The sequence below is a fragment of the Lygodium microphyllum genome, chromosome 28 (assembly GCF_053477565.2).
Source record: "Lygodium microphyllum isolate KBCC chromosome 28, Lygodium_microphyllum_v1.1.10, whole genome shotgun sequence".
Taxonomy (NCBI): Eukaryota; Viridiplantae; Streptophyta; class Polypodiopsida; order Schizaeales; family Lygodiaceae; genus Lygodium; species Lygodium microphyllum.
This window is the reverse complement of record NC_141162.1, coordinates 79,356,305-79,370,971: the sequence shown is the minus strand read 5'-3', so window position 1 is coordinate 79,370,971 and position 14,667 is coordinate 79,356,305. Positions and strand designations below refer to the sequence as shown.

Here is a 14,667-nt window from a genome sequence, read left to right as displayed (position 1 = left end):
ATGGACAGGGATGCATGGCAGGTGTATGGGGGGGATTGGTGGCCTTGGAAAGGGGGGGCTGTGGGCCAAGGTCAGTGGGGGGGGGGGGGGCATGGGATGTAGAGGGGGGTGGGTGTGGGGGCTGTGGGAACTCAGGCGAGGCCGTCTGTGGCGTGGGTGGTGGATGTGGGGGGTTGCAGTCCTGTCGGGTGGGACGGGCAGGGGGGGGCTGTGGAGTGCTCTGTCGAGGGGGCGTCGCTTGCCCACCTGCTCCCTGCGTTGCTCCCCCCTGCACCATACTCACACAAAACTCATTGAAATGAAATTTCTATGTTGTGAAATGAAGCTAGTGAATTATATTACTGGTTTAGAAAGCAAAATCTTTGAGAAGTTAATGATTTTTTTGCAATGGATTGGATCAGAGCAATGCTTTGATACAACCTGGAAGAGAGTGATTAATCTTCTGATTGTATTTGGATCCAATTCACCTTGGCTCCTGTTCGGGGCTTGGCTGACTGACGAACGAGCATGTTGGACCATTTGCTGCAGGCCTCTGCATAAATTTTGCCTCACACTCTGTGTAGACATTTTCAGACTCAGTTCCAGTTTTCCTTGCTTTTGCAATTCTATTCCCATTCCTCTCCTTTTGAGTTTTCTGGCTGTTCACAGCAGTTTCTCTTCTTTTCCATCATGGTATTAGAGTAATCTCAGTGTTCTTTTTTTCCCCTTTTGTGGTTTTTTTTGGGGGGAGGGGGGGTGGGGGGGGAAGGGGGTGAGGGGGCACTGGAAGGAAAGGTTAGAAGCTTTGTAGTGCCATCATAAGACTTCTGGGTCAACTCTAGCTCTTGCCCTATGACTCACCATTAGACTTTGGCAGAAACAGAGACAATGGAAGACTGTGCAAAATCTTGTGGTTTTGGACCTGCGGTTGCGCTCTCATTATCCTTTGGACTGGGACGTGGAGTTAGCACAGTTTGAAAACATCGAAACTACGTTTGCTACCTGCTTCACACTAGTCATGTCTTGATGGCTGTCCAGTTGGGAAGTGCCTGTGTGGCACTCTCTGTCAGAATTATTGGAGCTGATTTATGGAATCAGTTGTGTTGTTTGCTTGATCATTTTAAGGTTTGAATTTTGCTTCATCACATTACCAAATTGAAGAAAATAAGGATCACAAGTCCTGCAGCAATTGACTTAGACAGAACATTCAAGGTGAATGGTGTCCTAAATCATACAGGTCAAATTTTTGTATTGCTTTAAAATCAATTCCATGTCTAGCCAAACAATCTTGTTTAAGAGGGTGCAGGAATCAGATGTGAACTGATTGATTTGCCATATGGGAAAAGTAATGTGATGTCTGGGTCCCCAAACGGTTCCTGTTGTTGCTATTGGTCCCTGCACTCTTTTCATATCCAGCTCTACTTCTTTATTAGCTGATTTTGGGTGATTTGGAAAATGTTTTTCTGCTATCTTTGAACTCTGTTTCTTAAGCCAGCCATGCATTAAGTTTGTGAAATGTGGTATCTTTTGCTCTAACTTTGTATTTCATTTCTATGATTAACTGACTTCAGACACATGAAGCAACCCCAGAGGAAATTAAAAAAGCATACTACTCTTGCATGAAAGCTTGCCACCCAGACCTGGCGGGAGAACATTTAGAAACTACCAGTTTCTGTATGTTTGTCAATGAAGTTTATGAGGTAAGTTTAATAGCTTAAGGTTCTTTAGATTATATTTGAAACATTTGAATTCTTCTGGCTTAACTTATGTTTTCTTGTGTTATCATGTGACAAAAACATAATGAAAGAAGATAAGTTAAGAGTAATCAGCCTGTTTATGCTGTTTACTGCAACATATTGGCTTCTGGTTGCTTCACATTGTCATTAATGCAGATGCTTGTAATGCAGGTCTTGAGTGACCCAGTGCAACGCATGGTTTATGATGAAATCAATGGATACTCTCTTAAATCTATAAATCCTTTCCTGGATATTTCCAAGTCACGAGATTATGTATTTGTAGACGAGTTTTCTTGCATAGGTGATTTGTGAGATTTTCCTTTTGTAGCTGGAGTAGTCTGAGTGGCCTCTTAAATGGGACAACGTTTCTGATAGGAACCTTTTTAAATGGCAATGTCATTACAGGTTGTAAAAATTGTGCAAACACAGCTCCAAAGACATTTGATATCGAGGAAGATTTTGGAAGGGCTCGTGTAGTCTCTCAATGTGGGAGGGTCTCAGCAGTTCAGCAGGCCATTGAAACATGGTCAGGTTCTCAATGCTATTGTAAAAGGAAGTGTTATATCTGCTCAAGCATGCATACAAAGCTCTATCATCTTCTTTTCCGCACTTATCAAATAGTCGGCAGCTATATTGCTGTGGCCTTTGCTATCAATACCACTACCACCACTACTATCACCCTTGCTATTACCAGCTCTGCTACTACTAGAAGCCAACCACCACACTACCGCCACAACCACGACCACCATTAACTACCACTGGCACTGGTTACCACTAAATCTACGACAACCACTACCACCACCAGCACCAGCAGTGGTGCCAGCATTAATCACTGTCATTGCTGTCACCATCACCACTACCACAATCTGAAGCTTTTTATACACACAAAATAATGGTAGCGTTTTGGCTGCCTCACTTCTATTACTACCATTAGCATCTCTGCATTGGAATACTAACCGTAAAATTCTTGAACTAGCTGGCTGACTCGGGCCACCCAACAGCAATAGTACATTACATTCCAAACAAATTACTAAACAAACTATTTAACTGATTCTGTCCCTTGAATTGCAATCATTAGGCTACCTTTAACAAGTTACTAAAGAAACCCTGCTTTTAAATGCTGCCCTGTGGATTGTCTTCATTGATTTACCTTCCAAATAAGTTACTTACGGTTCACTTTTATAACTGCTGCAGTCCTGTAGATTGCATTCATTGGGTTACTGCAGCACAGCTGTCATTGCTGGAAGATGAAATGCGCAGAATTGAACGTGTTAATGTAAGTGACCTTAACATTAGGAGCCTTTCGTCTGTCTTCTTCATTTATTGAATTATGGCAGTGCAGCTGCCATTGTTGGTGGAGGATGAAGGTACATTTTGTAGATGTCATTGATGAACATTGAATCCCCTTCTCCTCCTCCTCTGCCACCTTCTATGATGTGATGAGAATATTTTTTTTTTCAGACTTCATATGTCATTGAAAAACGGTTACAAGAAAGTACACCTTAAATTCTAAAGAATATGAGTATGCTTGTACTATCAATATTCAAAGGTAGATTGTACTCAATGCATAGAAACAGGCACGCTAACAACTTTCAAGACTTTGAGAAAATGATAAAAACCTAGAACTAGAGTGTCACATAAGGGCTAAAGCCTAAAGGCTACAGGCCATACTATACAAAAAGAGAATGGTAAACTGCAAATGGTACTGAAGCTGAGAGACTGAAAACTGTAAGTAGAAGCTCGGTAGTGAGGTTCAAGAGCGAAACTGCAAGCCTCCAAGGGCAAAGGATGTCTAGATGGAGATTGTACCCACTGGTATTGATAATCATGAAGCCAATACTTAAAGAGCAACTACGTTGGACCTTTCTCACATTTTGTGAAAGAAAAGGAACCACATTTTTGTGGAAAGGGTCAATGACCTTGTTTTTGTCAGTGTAAATTTGTACACACTTTGCAAAAAGTGTTGATTGCAAAGGCCACTTCCTTTACGAAGTGGGAGCTATAGAAGTTTTCACCTTGTCATAGATCGCAGATCTCCTTATATATGCCCTCATGAGGTACCAACTTTTATAGCCTATCTTGTCATGGCTCCATATACTTTCCAATGCATGCTTAATGGCTTCCACATGCCTTAACATTACATCACTATATTTGACATAATGAAAAATGGTAGTGCTATCTAGTTTCTTGTTTGTCGGAACTCCTTTAGGAGTAAAAACTATGAAATAGGAGAAAAACTCGTCACTTATGATCGATTTTCATAATAAACCACCACACTCCTCAAGTGACCCACATCAAGAATCTATATGCAGATTGTGTGTTTGTGTACTTTGGTAGCATCTTTTGTCACTTCCTAGAGAACACATCTGCAATAAGCTGGGTTTTAAAGACAAATGCAATTATTTGAGTTGCATGCTCAATGACAGTCTTAACCCATATAATTTGGCAATGTCTTTGAGCAAGTTACTTGAGCAATTGCCGTACAATATTACAAAGGGTAGATGGTACCCTTACTAAGGGCACTAGCTGAATGTTTGAAGGCTCACTATTTGCATAAACCCCATGTTTAAGTTATGGCTCATCAACTCAATGCCATTCATCCATTCTACTGCTAGCACATTTGTTGTAATCCTTGTACTCATAGCATATCATGCAAAAGTATGGACTCCATGTGAATACATTACTAGTATGGACCTTTCTCATGTCACTCCATTTGCAGTTAGTATGACCCCATTTTTTGCCCATTGGATCTTTGTGTTTTTTTGCTGCTTGCTCAAGCCATGGGTGGATCTCTTTTGTGTCATTCCATCTTGTTGAGAAACTGACATTGGAACACTAATACAAAGGCTTCACACTATCAGCCCCTGTATGTTGTGGAATGATGATCTGATTGGAATGATGGAGGCACAGACAATGGACTGCCTATAAATAGGCATAGGATACATGATAGGCTGACCTAACACCAAAAGGATGGTGATGGCTGAAGTTAGCTGTTGAGCTGTCACATGGCCAAAAGTGAGCTCCACTGATCATAAGTGTGCAATCTGAACAAACTCAAGTGGATAAATGGTAAACGAACTCTAATCTTCACCTAATGTGCTTGAAATGAAGAAGACCCACAATGAAAATGATGATCAATATTAGATTGAGACAATGGTAGAGCTATCAAAGTGTTCATCTAACTTCATTAGAGGCTCACAAGCAAGAGATATACATAAAGGAAGACAATGTATAACATGCTTGCTAACACCCCTTCTCAAAAACTTGGGTGCAGCTAAAGGAGAGGGAGATAGAAAATCTGATGGTATCCCATCTCTAGATGAAAACCCACTGCTAGGGGTGGCTAGCTGCTAAAACAAGCCAACAGGAGTGAGTAATATCAAAGGTATCCTGTGGGGAATGGATGAACCATGTCCTCCATCCAACTAGAAGAAGAAAGCGAGGAGCTATCCAAGGTGCTGTAAAGCACTTTTGCCAGTGAAGACATTAGGGATCTAAAAAAGCATGGGACAGGCATGCTACCAGCAAGGAAGTGTGGCTTGAAGAAGAGGGAAAGAAGCTGCTACATTAGATAAACCATTAGATAAAAGCATTGCCATAGTGTGCACGTGTGAAATATCTGTTCACAATCCTGGGAATCCCCCTCTAAAAAGTGTTAGAGGGACCAAGAAACCTAGAGCTGCATCACCAATGTTGGTATCCCCCTCTAAAAGTGAAAAGAGGTCCAAGGGAACCACTTGAGGAGATGGTGGGGGATGGGTAGGAACCTGTGGAATGGATGGAAACCTGATGGGTGTGGCAGTGGGGAGACGCCAAGAAGGACCTTGCAAAGTAGAAGGGGAATGGAGCTGATAAAGCCCATGGTCCTGAAGACCTGCCCAAAGTATTGCTTCTGAGGTAACATCCTAAACAAATATGGCCTGGCGGTCTTTGTAAACACCTCCTGTGTGTTGATGAGCCACAATTAAGTCTCATTAAGCCAGCTCCAAAAGCACAAAATGCTGAAGTGAATCATTCCAACACCCTCAATCATCTGGCGCCCACTTTCCCTCCTTTGTCCCACTATTGTCTACATCCCTTCTGGCAGATACATCAGTGCATGGAGACCTCGGAATGCTGCTATCACTGATTTCAGACATCCTACTGCTGAGGCAACCTGTCTACAGCTGTCACCCAACTGTTGGCATCTTCCAGGGCTGTTGATCATCATTGCACCTGCGTTTACGTGTTCCACCAATAGGCTTGCCTGTTCGGGTGCTGCTGACTGCCTGTCTGGACCTGTAGCAGCTTTGTTTTCAACTGCCAGCTGCTGCCCAGCCATTAGATCATCTCAAGGAGCTGTTGCCATCACTACCTGATTTGTGTTCTGCATCCAGGCTGCATTTTGGGCCAGCTGGACACTGCATTTTGCAGCCAGCAGGCCACCCTGCTTCTTCCCTCTACCATCAGCCTGATTTGGACAGGTTTTGAGGCCCATCATTACTTGTGTCCTACTAGCATTGTTTGATTCATTCATTCATTTACTCTTCATTATGAGTTCTCTCCTCCTTGAGTTCTAACTGTGTTCTCTGTGTTCTTGTCTACACTTTGAGTTCTCATTCTCTGTTCAAGCATTTCTTTACATGGTTTAGAGTTGAATACATGGTATTAGAGTTGGGTACACTCTGCAGATACCTAAGCCTTGATCTGAAAGCTTGACATTGAAGATAATTAATAATGAAAAAGGGAAGATGTCCCATCCAGTGTTACCAAATTAGTCTCCTAAATAACTCACTTATTCGGTACTGATACCCATATCTGCGGAGGCTTAAAGAGATTGAGAATTACCTCCCGAAGTGCTAAATGCTCCTAACATTCCAGACCATCCTACCAAAAGATATATGCAATTACTATAGAAGATTATGTTGAAGTCATCAAGATGAGAGCCAACAAACTTCAACAAGGGAAGGGCCTACCTCCAATTGGTACACTGTATACTTCTACTCCTACTTCGGCATACCATCCAGATGATCCCATCTACACCTTGGAGGAAGGTGCACAAAAACCTAGGTATGCCATAGACAAGGATCTAGAACTCTCAGCCCAAGGAAGATTCACTGACATGGAATATGTACTGTTCTTCAATCCAAACTTAGCAGAATTGGTGAAAGTTAAACAAATTGTGTTCTCTAGTCTTTTATTTCGTTACCTGACGCATAGGGTGTTGCTTCTTTTGGTGCATCATTGAACTCACATGTTTCACCCATTCCGCCTTCATGTTACACTCAAGTTCAAATTCCATGAACATTTTACATTGAAAGTCCTCTCTTTGGCACACTTCACTACACCAAGGAACACAATCTTCAAACACTCATCCTTTAAGATCCTAAGCCTATATGCAACCAAGTGGTGGAGATGCATTGGTGGTGGGGGTATATTGCCCCAAACCAAGCACCTTTGGGGTTCTAATAGCAAGGGTTACCTACCCAAGCATATCAACCCACAGTGTTTCCCAGATGGTCATAGTTTGCTCACATGACCTTACCTACTGGACCATCGATCTATTACCAAGTACCTCAACCTATAGTTGTGCAAGGGACAAAGGTTCCGGTGTCTCCTCCTTCAGTACTACATGGTATACTAGGCTCTATTTCTACCTTCCTAATCTTAAGTGACATGTCACATGGATGTGTATTTTTAATTCTTTGCTTAGCATTTGGATTAGGCATTAATAAAATGTGCACATGTGATGTGCAAGTCAAATAAGTCACAATAATGGGCCAAGGACCCTAAATTTATAGTGGGTGCCAAAGGGTAATAAGTTATATTGGTGAGGTACTAGTGGGTGTCTCGTGTCAGTTTTGGACTAGGGCATATGTTCCCAATGTTATGCAGAGGCAATGTCCTACTTTATATGGAGCCATTAGGGTAAGGGATCTTGGGCTGCCAGTGAGAACATTATGACGCTGGAGAGGTATAGTTAGGCTTGGAGATGTTTTGCACTATGTTAGGGGCAAAAAACAATTGGTAGAAGAGTCGATTTTCTCATAGATCCAGATTCTAGTACAAATTGGGGAGTCCAGCTTGGGTTTAAAGGGGTTAGCAGAATGCAAGCAGTTAGATATCTTTATTTCCAATTAGAACTTGATATCACAGCCGCTTAGGCTGAGTTAGCTCTATGTATCACTGATTGACTCCATCAAGCAGAAGCTGACATATTGGGGCATGGCTTGCCTCTCACCAATGGGTAGGGCTTTAGTGGCCAACTAGATCTTGCTAGGAATGGCATGATATATTACTTTATGCTGGCGCTTCTTGGTGGCATGTGCATCTCAGTTGCACAACCTGGCTCTTAGTTCCCTTTGCAGATGGATCAAGGGATTCTCAAGCAAAGGTGGCCTGGCAAACTAATCTTCAATAATGGTGGATTGGAGATCATTGAGTCAGAGTATTTTGTAAGGCAAATTGCTGGTTAAGGGCCTTATGCTAGGCAAACAGCTTGGAAGCTTCTTCTTTGTGAGGGCTGTTAGGAATATTGGCCACACACCTTGGTGGAAAAGGAAGACCTAATCTGCAGTGGATTTTCACTATAGTCCTCACTTCTCTTCCTATGCTAGGCAGACAGACTTGGAAGCTTCTCCTTCATGAAGGCGATCAGGAATGTTGGCCACACACGTTGGTGGAGATTGGAGACCTTTGCAGGGCATTTTCACCGTGGTCCATACTATTCTTCCTTATTCAGTCTTCTTACATGAACTTGTGCACAGCTGGCAGCTATCCTTGATATATTTCACTAAGTCTTTGAATAAAGAGAACTGTATCATGAAGGTAATCTGTAATCAGTACAACAAAACAATAATACATGAGATTTCATGCTATGGGATTTCTCAAAGTGAACTCCAGCTCTATTGCCCTCTGAAAGCACCACAAACAATTGGATTTACATGGCTTTAAGTTTTCCACATTTCTTTGGAAAAAAGTTTTTAATTTTGTGTGTGTGTTTTTTCTGCAGCAAGTTATTTAGCTGCTAAATGAGACTTGCTTGGTCATATGCAGCCCTACATTCGTTATGTTCCATATTACTTGTAAATTGGCATTTCAAAGTTACACGAGGCATAGCAGTCAATACACAGCTTTAATGTTTCAATATTTCTTTGGAAAAGAATAATAATACTTGTGTGTGTGTGCGCGTGCGTGCGTGTGTTTGCAGTAAGCTATTTGACTGATAAGTGACATTTGCTTGATCATATGCAGCTCAATATTTGTTATGTAAAATATTATTTGTAAATGACGTTTCATAGTTACAATAGGCATGGCAGTCAATCATGTTTCCCCTCATTTTAACCATGTCTTCTTTGATTTTTTTCCTCTTAGGTTGGAGTAATGCTTTCTGGTATGGGGTCATCAGCATCAGATGTCTTCACTATGGTGCAGTAAAAGTGATCTCAATCTCTAGATTTTGAAAGTTCAGATGCTTCTGGATACTCTTTGATTTGAAGTCAAACTTTTTTCCAGCAAATGTTTTTGGCATTGCTTGGATTTTGGAGAGAGAGTGGAGTAATGCAAGATTTTATGAGAAATTTTACATGTTCTTCTTAGATGCAACTTAGTCTCTGTTTTTCATATGTTCAGTTTTTTCCCACAATATTATGATTTCACTCCAAGGAACCTGATTACGTTTAAATGTTTCCTTGTACTTTGCTTTGAAATTTAAAGAGCATTGAAAGATTGTCTGCATGACAATATCATCTTCTTTATTTCCTGATGGCCACAGTTGAGTGGTCATTGAACACTTGGGGATTGTAAGCATTCAAAGTGTATCATTGGAACACTTTGATGTTTGGGGCTTGAAGCAGCTTGTAGCTTTAGAAGAGGAAGCTGATGGGTAACTGGGATCCAAGAGAGAGTATTAGTGTGCATGGTCATCTCCTAATTGTGAGCCCTACTTTGAGTCAGTGAGAGACATTAGGAGCTGTATTTGAGTCCAATCATTTCGGTCACTTTTGGTCATTTGTTGTATGTTAGGCCCATCCATCTGCTTGGCGCGGAACATTGTCCTAGAGGATTTTAGGACAGTCTTGCCTATTTATAAGCCTCACCTGTCAGTTGATCAACATCACTTCGGTTGTTGACTTCTGTTTGCCACCTTCTCTCTCCCAGTGCCCTCACTGCAGCTATACCTTGTAACATGTGCAGGGCCGAGCCTTGTATCAGCTTCCTTTCATGATTCTGCTGAGTTCTCATCTTTTTCATTCTTGCCTTTAGTGTTGCTCTTCTTGCTCGGGTGTATCCTCTTCCACTACACCTCTCATAGAGAGTCTAGGATTTTGATAATGAAGTGATAGAAAATAACGAGAAAGATGATTGTGACGATATTTTTACTCTCTTCAGCTGTTGTACAGGAGATAACAGTGAATAAATTTGTTGTAAAATGATAGCTAGATAACTCTTTTTATAGGGTAAACTACACTCCAGCATTAATATGGAAAATGCAGTTGCATAGGATGGGTTCAGCCACATGTCATGAACTGGGACATGTGAGGGAGTCTTGGAAGCTTGAGAACAAAAATTGAAACAAGAAGTTTGTGAACGCTCCCACTTGATGTTGGGGTCTCTCTCAATAATGAGGCTTGGACCTCCTTTCATAAGTGAGTGGCCACACTGGCTGCCTTCAGACTAGTGGCACCTACCTTTATTCTAAACTCTCAATCTGACTTGGCCACTAGGATGCATGTCCTCTTATTGCTACACACATATCTGATCTAGGCTATGGATACTTGTGATGTGGAAATAATACAAGATGATTAGAGCATAGACATGGAATGGGTAGAATGGTAGCTAGGAATGGGGGAACACTGTTCTGAAGCAACTGGAACATGGAACATGTTCCTAATTGGTGTAATGTTCTTGTTTCCATTTGCGACTGGTGCTCTTTGTTAGGAATGTTCTTGTCCTGCTTCCTTGTAGGAAATAGGAGTTAGGGAACAAGAAAGACAAACATAATTTTTTTTGACATTTTTGGATCTGTTTGTTTGATTTTCATGTTTTGAAAATTTGTTGTCTTGTTACCTTTCACCCTTCTTTCTCACTGTTTGCCGCAGCCTACTTCACACTCTCTCTCTCACACTCACCCTGTCTCTTGACCAGACATATAGTATTGTTCATTTTTTCTTTGTTAGTATGATATGGTATAAAATAATCCTTTTAAAGTGTCCTTGTATCATATTGAGCGCTCATTCTAAAATACTGAGAACTCCTTAATTTTCTCTTATTTTAACAATCCTTTCCCTGACTTTACCAAGAATGCAGCCGCCTGATTTCTGTGATGTTTCCCATTCCCTATTGCCTGTTTCTGGTAGCTATGTATCAGGGACAATGTACACATATCTAGGCAGAGGGTGATGATGAAGGGATGCACAAGCAGATGGTTGCTGGTTAGGTGGCCCCGGTTGCCCTCATTCCACTCATTTTGGAGAAGGTATTTTCTTCAGCAATTATATACAAGGCACTCAGTTTGTTTGGAAAGATTCGAAGGTAGATATGCTGGAAGGCTTGGTAACTTTGAGCATGAAGGACCTAGCCTTTTATACTGAGTGCAGAAGCTCATTGATTTGATGGCTCAGTTTGAATAGCTAGTAAGACCTTCAAAGTTGATGGTTATGTGATGTAAAACTTATAGAATCTTTCCATGCTTTTAAAATCACCATCAACGTTCAAAATAAGTTGCCCAAACCTCTCTTCACTATGTTGCAAAACGAGAGAATTGCTTTCCTTCCTTTGAAGAATGAAAAGGCTTTTTTGTTTAGCTTGGGTCATAGACAAAGGCCCAATACGTGGTTGTGAGGATGTTTCAAGGATTCTTTCTTTGCTTATCCTTGGACAACATCTGAGTAGGATCCCCACTCCTCCAAACTACTCACAAGCGTAGTGTCACAGGGATGTGAAATTTTGAGATGCTTTAAAAATGCACTTGGCAGTTATTTCATGGTAACAAGCCAAGGACTTCAAGGATGTAGTGGATGTCAAAGGCAAAAGTTATAATAAATTATGTCTGTAGGTGGTACTTGGTGTCAGATTTTGGCCTAGACCAATTTATTGGCCACTAACGTTAGTGGTGACATCAGAGACTAGACATTAATTAATTAACTAATGTTAGTCTAAGGGATAATAACTGCTCGTGAATACTTGGAAGACAAATTGGCCTAGCCAATTTAATTATTGGTTAGGGCTGAAATTAATTTTTTGAGCACTAGAATAATAATGATTTTTTTTCAAAATTAATATTCTGAAAATTAATTTAAAAATCTAGATAATGCTAAAAAATGAAATTAGAAGGTTGCCACTTGGCAAAACTTGCCCATGCAAGTGGGAAAAACGTTTTTAGGGGGTGATGGAAGTCTATTCCAGTCATTGTGAGAGAGAAGACTGTTAGAGAGCAAGGAGAGGCTATTGATGTGATTTGCAGCCACCAAGGATCAGTCCTATAGCATGCGTTATGTGAGGCCGCATGATCAAGTCCACAAGAAATCCTCCACACACATCCATTTAGAGGGGTGAGGATTGGCTGCCTCTTCTTTGGTAGGGAAAGCCAACAATGGGAAGAACTCGGAAGATGCGAAGGCAAGCCAAAACAAGGGTGACACCTCTTCCTCCAAGGGAACCAAAGAAACATGATCCCTTTGGTAGCAAATTCCTAAGAAAATTAAGTTTTGCACACACTATTAGAGGTTGGGCCATGTGGATGAGGAGTATTATACCAAGGCCCAAGGTCTTCCTCCTAGAAAATCACTACAAATTGTTGCAAGTATCTCCACTCTAGTTGGCCAGCCTAGTGGGGCTACGCCTCCCATTATTGCACCATTTGCTTCATCTATCCCAACAACTACTAGATATGTGATACGTGAACAACCTCAACAGTCTATCTCCTTTACTACTACTAAAGGATTAGCTGATTGGTTTGCTAGTGGCTCATCTATTGCACTTTACGCATCCATGCCTAGAACATCCATTGCACTTTCTATGACCAATTCCCCACCTCGCCGTACACAATGCTGGCCACACAGTTAGCCTTTCCCTTTCTAGACTTTTGCTGCATACTTACATACTTATTGCATTGCGCTAGCTTTGCTTTATTTTATTTTCAGTTTTGTTTTCTGGACCATCTCACTACTCACCTCTATGCTTGTAGATTTTTTATATCTTTTGCAAGGTTTTGTATTTCAGTGTAGGGCTAATTGTTAGCAGAGTATTTGTCAGCTCATGTGTGAGTCTGAGCTTGATCTGGGTTGGGCATTTTTATTCGGTATTTTAGGTATTTTTCTGGTGTGGCATTTTATGCCGGTGGAGCATTTTTATGCACCAGTCGGCCAGCATTAATGCTGTCCGACCAGCATTATTGCTCCTCACTTTTCAGCCTATATATACTCAGTGGCTCCTCCTCAGTCAGTATCTTCTTCACCATCTGCAGACTCTGTGGAGAGAGGAGCGAGTGCCAGTGCCAGTGCCCACACAGCCAGTGACTCATTGTTGTATGCGACTGTCTCGTGTTCAGATATATGGATTCCATTTCCCGTGCATACATCTGAGTTCTCATCTGTATCGTGTTCTTTTCTTTTCTTTTTGTTTTGTGTTTCAGCAGTTTATTTCAGCACATGTTTATGCTTTCACCGCTGCTCCACTTCTGACATGGTATCAGTTTTCAGGATGTGTGTTTCTGCTATGTTTTATTGCTGATTTCAGGACTTTTTTGTACCGCTGCTGATCAGGCGACTGCTGTAGCAGCCGGGCAACCTATTTTGGGGCTGTTTTCAACCTGCGTTTTCTGCAGTTTTACCATCGCCTGCTGCCTACACACCCTCTACTGCTTGCATTTTTCATCTGCAGCTGCTGGCGACAGTTTTCTACCTGCTTTTCTCCAATTTACAGCCTGCGTTTGGCTGATTCAACATCTCTCGTGGCTGGATGACTGTTACTTCAGGCCGTTTTTGCTGTTTTTGGTAGTTTTTGACTGATTTTTTGACTTTCTGCAGCAGATTTTGTCTTCTATTGATCAGATTTTGGATTATATTGCATGTGAACTCTCATTTTCTGCAGTCTGTGCTTGTGTTTTGGTTGTGTTTCCTCTCTAAATTTCATCTCTTCTCTACTTCTCTTCTTATCCTCTCCACATGGCTCCTCCGTGCACTTCCACTGATGATAAGTTACATGGACCTGATTATCTCACATGGAGTGCTGTCATGAAAGCTTGGTTTGTGCAGAAGCGGTTATGGTACATTGTCTGTGGAGCTACTCCTCGTCCTCTCTGTCCTTTTCCTCTTCCTGAAGACTTTGATGAGGACAACCATGAGGAAGCGGTGCTCATATGGGACTCAGACGATGCCCGTGCTTACTCGGCGTTGCTTCGGTGTATTTCTAAAGCGGTCTTACCGGCGGTTACCTCCTGTAGGACATCTCCTGAAGTATGGCAGAAGTTGCAGCAGATGTACGAGGCACCTTCCACCATGCGGGCAGTCACACTTTATGGCCAGCTCCAGCAGATGAAGTTTGAGCCGAAAGATACTATTCAGTCTTTTCTTCTTCGTGTTACGCAGGTACAGGACCAGCTTCGGCACATGCAATCTGCTCTTCCCGAGGCGCATCTCGTCGGGACGGTCCTCTACAAGCTCCCCTCGGAGTTTGATGGAGTGGCCAATCCTTTGCGAGCCCAGACATCATCATCTTCTGTCAGTTTTACACATATGACCTCGATGCTTCTTGAGCATGAGACATCCTTGAGATTACAGGGGCAGCTTCCGGCACATTATGGAGGCGAGGCTTATGTAGCTTCAGAGAGGGGTAACGGGAAGAAGAAGTCGAAGGCCCAGTGTTACCACTGTGGCAAGAAGGGACATTTGCGGAAGGACTGCAAGCCGTTAGCGGCTTCCAGGAAGGAGCAGAAGACGAAGCGGGATGTTGACTCTACCGATGAGTCCTC

The 14,667-nt window shown here is 42.0% G+C and overlaps 1 protein-coding gene across 2 annotated transcripts in view; it reads left to right on the top strand.

The window, feature by feature from the left end:
* LOC148011646 (DNAJ heat shock N-terminal domain-containing protein) overlaps positions 1-14,667 on the top strand; it is a 49,488-nt gene that overhangs the window by 13,000 nt on the left and 21,821 nt on the right. For both annotated transcript variants that reach the window (XM_087669925.1, XM_087669924.1), the window contains exons 2-6: positions 1,551-1,679; positions 1,887-2,016; positions 2,121-2,241; positions 2,910-2,991; positions 9,069-9,122. In XM_087669925.1, coding sequence (XP_087526051.1) covers positions 1,551-1,679; positions 1,887-2,016; positions 2,121-2,241; positions 2,910-2,991; positions 9,069-9,122 — 516 coding nt within the window. The remainder of the gene's footprint in view (positions 1-1,550; positions 1,680-1,886; positions 2,017-2,120; positions 2,242-2,909; positions 2,992-9,068; positions 9,123-14,667) is intronic.